This window comes from Oncorhynchus mykiss, chromosome 9 (assembly GCF_013265735.2).
Source record: "Oncorhynchus mykiss isolate Arlee chromosome 9, USDA_OmykA_1.1, whole genome shotgun sequence".
Lineage (NCBI taxonomy): Eukaryota > Metazoa > Chordata > Actinopteri > Salmoniformes > Salmonidae > Oncorhynchus > Oncorhynchus mykiss.
In genome coordinates, this window is record NC_048573.1 from 34,344,150 (window position 1) to 34,353,188 (window position 9,039).

Here is a 9,039-nt window from a genome sequence, read left to right on the forward strand (position 1 = left end):
AAAGTATTCCAGTATATAGGATTTTGAAAGCAAAGCCCATCTATAGTGCAAGTACACACCTGAACTTTGCATATCTTAAAACACTGCCCAAGTGCATTTGTTTTTCACGCTATCTTCAACAATATTTCAACGCTGTGATGAGATTTGTCCTCCAACTATATTAGTAATAGGGAAATATAATTTCTTCATATGTTCAGGTGCATCCAACATGCATTGCAATCAGTGCTAATTTGAAGATACTGTATGTGTATAGCTGTTCCTCTTACTAGCCAAAACACACTGCATTGTCCTGGTTTAAATAAGGGGTTGAGGTAGCTGAATATAAATGATTAAACCCAATCGATATCATGTCTGTTATAGCGTGAAGTATTTTGTTGACATGAAGCTAACGTTAGCTAGCTAAAGGAAACAGAAGTGTCAATGTAGCGGAAGTGGTACTGCCCTGAACGATTCGAGGAGAGACACGGAGGACGGAGGCTGCATTGTCCAGAGAAAAAGCAGGAATTAGAGCCGTAAAAATTGTGAGTTTGTATACTCGGGACCCGAGAAAAGTTCATTTTTGCCTTATGTTTTTATTTCGTGTGTTCAATATTACACAGTATATCCGTTTCGGTGTAATTATAGTCGTTAGCCATCATGCTAGCTCGCTAACTTTAATTATACAACGCTCCTCGGTGAAGTGTGCTGAACAAGGACTTGTTTTCTAGGTGGCTAGTAAGCTAACTGAGCTCCTGCCAAACTAGCTAGCTAGGCCATGTACGCGAATTGAAAATGGTTAGCTAACTTATCAGCTATAACTGATAAAGCGGGTAACATGAACTAAATCGTAGTGTAAAATAACCATTGACCTATTCCTACTGAAATGGACATGCGAAAAGTCGATAACCGCAGACATCGTATTTAGAGCTAGCTAGCTAGCTACTCCTAGCCATTTGACCGACCTCCACTATTCTGAGGTGGTGTGCTGCAGCTAGCTGTCGACTAGCATCTATAGCTAGCGTCTTACAGGCAGAACACAGGCCTTTGCGGCTGACCCGCAACGTTAGCCGGATAATTGTTTTGATTCAATAACAACACATATGTCTAAGCCAGCTAGTCAACTACTTTAAATTATATCGTTTGACAAGGATAGTAACCAACGTTACCGTTTGCGAGTTAAAGTTAGTTACATCAAGCCTCTTACCGCAACGTTAACTAGCTAGCAAATGACCCGCCATTCAACCATCGTTGTTTTAATATCGCATTAAATTGGCTAACGTTAGCTAGTAATAACCAACACGTTAACGCTAGATGGCAAAACAATATACATAACATATATGCCCCACTAAAGAGGTTAGGTAGTTAATATATACATACACCAATCGACATTAACCGTCCTATATATTTATTTATTGAAATTAGCTACTATATTTATTGATTTCAAACGGGGTAGCTAGCTAGGGGCGGGTGAAGACACATCGAAAGGTTATTAATGTCGATTGATTGTTCTGTCAGAATTGGATAGCAGTAGTAAAGTTAACTAGCTTCTAGATAACTCAACGATATGTAAAGGTAGCTTGCTAAATTGATGAAATTATTGACCCATTAATATACATCCCTGGTTAGCAATTTTATGCATGTAGTCTTACAAGTTGTGTAGTGAGTGGTGCCGCCCTACGGCCCCACTACGCATTACTGCCACTACTATCTAGTACAAGCTTGCGTGCAAGAACACATTCAGGACATGAACACACCACCATGCCTAGTTGTATGGAACTCTTACAATGGCGGCCATGCACCAGTAAAACATTAAGGCTAAGTGTAGTTCTACATAGCTACCTGTTTTAGCTAACATTCAAATGCAATCATTCAAATTCATAGAAAATTGCATAATCATGGCGCAAATCACTGAAATCACTTATTTATCTATATTTCAAATGGCCTTAGTCCTGGTAATATGAAAGTAGGCAATATCAGAGTCCCCTAGACATTAATTCATAAGAATGGCCTAATCTATCTAAAAACCAAGAGAAGGAACATGAACATTAATCAGTTAGATTAACCTACTGCCCTGTGTCACCTCTCAGCAGTTTGAATAAATTTTGTAATTGACTAGTCATATGTAGGGTGCTATAGGTATATCTAATATCAATAGTCCTTTCCTTCATCTGCACAGATATGAGAAAAAGGCCCACCAGACTATTTCGATACACTCCTAACATTCTGCACTCTTTTTTTTCTCACAGACTGAAAAATGGACAAGAACGACCTGGTACAAAAGGCCAAGCTCGCTGAGCAGGCTGAGCGCTATGACGATATGGCTGGGGCCATGAAGTCTGTGACGGAGCAGGGTGGGGAGCTCTCCAATGAGGAGCGCAACCTGCTGTCGGTGGCCTACAAGAACGTTGTGGGGGCACGCCGCTCATCCTGGCGGGTCATCTCCAGCATTGAGCAAAAGACAGAGGGCAATGAGAAGAAGCAAGCCATGGCCAAGGAGTACCGGGAGAAGATTGAAACCGAGCTGCAGGACATCTGCAACGATGTGCTGGTAAGAACTGTTGTGGTCCACCCTCTGAAATATAACTTTTACATTTCTCTCTAGGTAGGTATGCTGATTTCAATAATTTTTGTCTTCTCTTTCAGGGACTTCTTGACAAGTACCTGATTGCCAATGCCACTGCAGCTGAGAGCAAGGTGTTCTACCTGAAAATGAAAGGCGATTATTATAGATACCTGTCTGAGGTAGCAGCTGGGGATGCAAAAAAGAGTAAGTAAACAAGACATAGTTTATTTAGTTGTATGAAATACACCAAATCACATAATGACTGCTAATGGATCAGATGTCTGGATAGAGGAATATGTTAAAATATTCCCTAAAGATGTGATGAATTGTACTGCTACACACTAAGTGCTCAAATTCATCCTCTCCCTTGTTGCTTTTAAAGCCACAGTGGATAATTCCCAGCAGGCATACCAGGATGCTTTCGACATCAGCAAGAAGGAGATGCAGCCAACACACCCCATCAGGCTCGGCCTGGCCCTCAACTTCTCTGTCTTTTACTATGAAATCCTCAACAACCCTGAGAAGGCCTGCACCTTGGCCAAGACGGTGAGAGAGCGACTTCAAGTGCCAAATCATGCCGCCTCAGCTTTCACCCCCAAGACAATAAAAAAGTGCTTCACTCAAAGAATGCAGAGCCATTGTGACATGTCTTATCTTGCCAGTTTCTGCATTTGTAAGAAGGCACTTTGGCTCAGTTTGCAAACATGAAATTGGATCTAAAAATGTGCCCATCCTGCAGTTATTTCAGCATACCACTATTTTAACAAATGACTGGCGTGACAATAACTTAGTGCATTTGTATAGCAAAGGGATAGCTGTGTACTGGAATAACTGGTGGCAATTTAGCATTCTATTCTTAGTGTAATTTCTTCTTTTACAGGCATTTGATGAAGCCATCGCTGAACTCGACACCTTAAATGAGGATTCCTACAAAGACAGTACTTTGATCATGCAACTACTAAGGGACAACCTGACTGTAAGTCTTTTCTTTCTTCTTTTTTTGTATAATTATTAAATGGCTTGACACCAATTCCTCTTAATGTAATTGCTTCAAGTCAACCCATTGATGCTTCCAGTTACATGCATATGTTTTGTTCATTTCTATGGCATGGTGTAGAAGATACCAAATTCAGGTTTGGGGAGTATAATGTAACAAACTTCTTTTTTTTTGCAGCTGTGGACATCGGAAAACCAGGGAGATGAGGGAGAGACCGGAGAAGGGGAAAACTAATGGAATTGCACTGTTAATCTATCTACACTCTTAAACACAAACAGCTTATAAACATCCACCTCCACTCCATCAACCCCTCCCCCCTCTGTATGACAAGCAGCCGGAATTGTTCCTGACCAACTAGTTTATCCCTCTCAGGTCACTGAGGCGACAGGGTAATGTCCAGGTTGTCATTTTGTTTGTGAAAATAATGTGGTTCTATTGAGTAGCGAGTCCATGTTGCTGTTATTTAGTTGTTTTTTTTGTGTGTGTGTGCGCTAAATTGGGTGTGTGAATGACTGACTGTTGGGGGCGGGGGTTGTTAATTCTAATCGTCCTTAATTCCTTTGTTCCACCTAGCTGGTTGTGCATATTTTGTTACGGTCATTTTTTTTTGTGATTTGTCATGGTATTGCAGATTTAACGTATGGTTATTAAACTGGCAGTTAATTTTCACCAATGCTGTGATGCTAAGTGTTATATTTTCTTCCCCACATCACTATTGCTTTTAAAATTCAGACAGTACAATCCTGTATTTAACTAACAGTGCAATTCTGCTGTGTGCTCATACAGAAAGGAGGCAGGCTGTATTGTGACACTGGCATCTGGGCGTTTTGCTCTATAATCACTTTCACAATTTCAAGGTTTGATTAAGGGACCCCTTACTTCGCCATGTTAGATTTCCCCATTATAAGACATTCCACCAGAATTGTATTAGGCTTTATGAAAGGCAGAACTCTTTTTGAACAAAGTGGATTATTGTCCTAATGGTATAACTCAATGTTCAAGATCAAGCGCTGCTTGAACTCAATACAATGAAAATTGTATGTGCTTAAATGTTCCATGTATTTTGCAAGATTGACTATCTTTCTTTAAAACCTAAAGTAACTGAACGTTTTTTCAAAAATGTCTTATCACACTGTATCAACCCTGCTTGCAAAATATTCCTCTTAAAGCGGTTGTTTTCTCCAATGTTTCTGTGCCTGGTTTCCTATTAGACACTTCAAAATGGAAGACATGTTCATGTCGCTTGTTTGACTGCCAAGAAGTTGAAATTAAGCTTAGACCGTCTTCTATTCTCTCTTAGAATCTCAACATATTTGTTATGTATGTTCTATGGTTTGTAAGGTATGTCATAATTTGCTCTCATGCCCCTAAACTCTACTGCTTTGAACATAAGCCTCTGAAGCCATTGCTGTACAATTTATTGTGAAGCAGCAGATTGGAGAGCCAACTCATACCACAACCCAAGTAAGAAGCAGTGTCACAAATTCACAATATCAACACAACCATTACATCCCACATAGAGTAAGACACTCATCTACATATAGCGGCCAGTCTGCTTTCTTAGAGTCAATTCTCATCTTTATCTGAATAAATAAAATGTGGAACAGGCTATCTTGCTTTGTTTTTACTGACCAGTATTCTTTCTTGACAAAAATGTGCTCCTATAACCAGGTTTCTATTAAACCTTTTCATGTGATTAAAGTACATGTTGGAGAATTGGTTTTAATGACAGGCCTGATGGAAACAGCTGATTTGACTTTCCAAATGTCGACAAAACAAAATATGCTAGACAAGGAGGGCTCATTTTGTGTCGGTAAAATTGATTGTACGAGATGTGGATGGAAATGCTTTTATACATTAATATCGACAAAAGCATTATATCGAAGTAAACTTGCAGTCTCACGATATGTTGTGTGGTACTCCCACTGACCCAGGAAAGACATGATGGTTGATGCTTGGCTGCCTTTTGACAAATGCAAATTTAATGTAGTATAGGCTATCCTACTTGCACTGTATCTGCGAGCTGTTTAGAGCACACGCGCCAGAACAATATAGCTGAAAATGTTTTGTGACAAAGTCATCAGTGAACTTAATAATTAGATGGAAACCCATTCAACTTTTAGTCTTTATTTGGTACATGGGAATTTAACAGTCAAGTTGTTTTTGTGTACTACGTCATCACGCATGTCAATTTGATGGAAACATCAAATTGTTTTTTAAAATAATATTGTTATGAAAATCTGTTGCCAATTGGGTGGAAACCTAGCTTGAGACAGTCTATTTTCACAGTGGCACATGGTTGTCAAAAGTTAGAATAGCTAAAAGTAGCTATTAATGAAATTGGGAAAACAGGTTATAGATTAAATATTTATCTTGCAAAAAACATCCCAGTTTCACTTAGGTAATAATTTGTAAACTGTCAAAGTCCAAGTGAAATACGGTTGTGTTTAAGATTTTTTTTAAAGGCAGAATGTCATCTTTATTATTCAACAGTATTTACAAAGTACATTATTGTACAATCATTGGTTTTTGCCAATTATCAACCTGGTCTCTGAGCATTTTCTATTATTCTGTATGTCAATTCTAGATAACATATAGTAAATAGACTATATTTCATATGGCATGTATTAATTTTGTGGATTTCCATCTCCCATTTCGTATGATATGTTATGAATTCTAGCTAGCTGGCTAACGTTAGCTAGGCTAGGGGTTAGGGTTAAGTTTAGGAGTTACATTAATAAGGGCAAGGGTTAGAGTTAGATAATATAAGTAGTTGCAAAGTAGCTAAAAAAGTAGTAAGTATACTGAACACATAAACGCAACATGCAACTTCAAATATTTTACTAAGTTACAGTTCATATAAGGAAATCAGTCAATTTAAAATACATTAGGCTCTAATCTATGGATTTCACATGACTGGGAATACAGATACTGTATGAATCTGTTGGTCACAGATACCTTTAAAAAAATAGGTAGGGGCACAGATCAGAAAACTAGTCAGTATCTGGTGTGACCACCAATTGCCCCATGCAGCACTACAAATCTCCTTTGCATAGAGTTGATGAGGCTGTTAATTGTGGCCTGTGGAATGTTGTCCCACTCTTCTTCAATGGCTGTGTAAAGTTGCTGGATATTGGCGGGAACTGGAACATGCTGTAGTACACATCAATCCAGAGTATCCCAAACATGCTCAATGGGTGACATGTCTGGTGAGTATGCAGGCAATGGAAGAATTGGGACATTTTCAGCTTCCAGGAATTGTGCATAGATCCTTGCGACATGGGGCCGGCCACGCATTATCATGCTGAAACATGAGGTGACATTTTCTGGCAATAGCTCTGGTGGACATTCCTGCAGTCAGCATGCCATTTGCATGCTCCGTTAAAACTTGAGACATCTGTGGCATTGTGTTGTGGGACAAAAACACATTTTAGAGTGGCCTTTTATTGTCCCCCAGCACAAGGTGCACCTCTGTAATAATCATGCTGTTTAATCAGCTTCTTGATATGCCACACATGTCAACTGGATGGACTATCTTGGCAAAGGAGAAATGCTCACTAACAGGGATGTAAACAAAGATAAATAAGCTTTTTTGAAAATGTCTGGGATCTTTTATTTCAGCTGATGAAACATGGGACCAACACTTTACATGTTGCATTTATATTTTTGTTAAGTGTAGTTGAAAAGTTGCTAATTAGCTACAATTATGAGATTCAAACTCTCAACCTTTTATACACCCACCCATCCACCCTACTTTTCTTTTTTGCCTAAAGTAACCATATGTCTTATGTAACCATACAGTACCAAACGTATTCTAATTTAGGATAACGAATTTACGTTTACGCTACGTCTAGTATATGAGACGAGGCTGCAGTGATGTATACACCTGTCACTCATTTATTTTAACAAATGTTGGACTTTTACATTTTCTGTTTTTTCGAATCCCAGAATGTAGCTTTTCAATGTACGGGACTACTTTTTCACGCAGAAGATTTATTCGGGCCGCGTCGACATAGTTTATCATGGCCACGGAGTGACAAGGTTGGTGTTTCACAAGGGAACGCCGTTGGGGTCTTTGAGTGTCAAAAAATATACACGTCAAATAACACTATTTAAGGAGTCCGTAAGCTTTTAAATTTGACACGTCAAGTCACAGTTCTATTATAGAATGTTGTGTGCTGGGTTTGTGTTAGCAAAGCACCACTACTATCAGTAGCACTCAAAGCTGTACTAAAAAAGTCTGCGAACAACACAGGCAAACGGTGTGTTTACAATACCGAGTTGGTAATAAGGTATTATTTGTTAGACCAGATGGGAAAACGTTTGTGTGAGCATTTGGAATAAGATATATATATATATATACAGATGTTATTAGCAACTTCTAGAGTAGCTAGCTAGCTTTAGCTTGGTACCTAGCTAGCGTCAATGCAACCAGCCTGAAACTGCAGTCATTTTCAATATTCTAAGCAATGATGTAGGAATCGTAAGTATTAGCTACGTAGCCACTTGTTGTTTGCCTATTGGAACTGAACTTAAGTTTATGAAAAATAACTAGCTAGCCATCTACTTATTCCTGTTGCCCATAGCTAAAACCATAAGCAGCTAGTTAGCATCGTTCGTGGACTGTGGGTGTTCGCAGACTTTTTTAGTGCAGCTTTGACAGTGCTACTGATAGTGGTGCTTTGCTAACACAAATCCAGCACACACAATATTCTATAACTGTGTTACTTGTGTGAGGTTCTGTGTTATACACGATAGCCCGTTACCATATCATATGTGATGGAATATTATTTGCTGTTGGCTTGTGTGGGTATATGTGTTATGCAACATAGCTGACTTGAGACATTGTTAACAGTTTCAGGGCCATGGGCCTTTCTCGTGATGGGAAAAATACAGAATAACATACAGAACGCAGTGTAGGGAACAAACGGTATTTTGTTAGATAGCAGGAGCCAGGTGCCTGATAACTGTATCGAGCATGGGCGCATAGATATTCTACACAACTACAACGACTGACCGCTGAAGCGCCTAGGCGGGTGGGACCAGCTCGGGCGCCAACAATCAACGATAGGCTGAGTGAGTTTAAACCACGCCCAGTCTCTACTCTGACAGGCCGGCTCGGAAGCAGGAACCTCTTCTGTCAAAGAGTATATTATAATTTTGTCAGAAACAAGTCAGTTCTCTGTTTGCCCTGCGAGGTGTGACAGAGAGCCCGTATATATTGCATTTACCACTTATTGCTTAGCTAATAAAAAGTACCTAGTATACAATCGGTGACTCATTGTCATATTTATCCTGACACGAGATTCGAATGACACAACCCTTAACACTTGATGTGTCAAATTTAAAAGCTTATTTGAAGCGTCAAATAGTGTTCTATGACGTGTATCTTTTTGACACGCAAAGACCCAAACAGCGTTCCCTACTGTAGTTTAATGACCAAAAAAAACTACTTTTATAGGTCAGCACTTTGTAAATTAAGTAATCTGACTGCGCTCTG

At 39.3% G+C, this 9,039-nt stretch overlaps 1 protein-coding gene across 1 annotated transcript; it reads left to right on the top strand.

Annotated features, from left to right (window-relative positions):
• Nucleotides 1–205: 205 nt before the first annotated feature.
• LOC110531955 (14-3-3 protein beta/alpha-2-like) lies at nt 206–5,148 on the top strand. The gene is made up of 6 exons (XM_021615501.1): nt 206–521; nt 2,226–2,527; nt 2,623–2,746; nt 2,925–3,088; nt 3,423–3,518; nt 3,717–5,148. Exons 2-6 carry the CDS (start codon nt 2,234–2,236, stop codon nt 3,771–3,773), a joined length of 735 nt encoding a protein of 244 aa, XP_021471176.1. The 5' UTR covers nt 206–521; nt 2,226–2,233; the 3' UTR covers nt 3,774–5,148.
• Nucleotides 5,149–9,039: the final 3,891 nt, after the last annotated feature.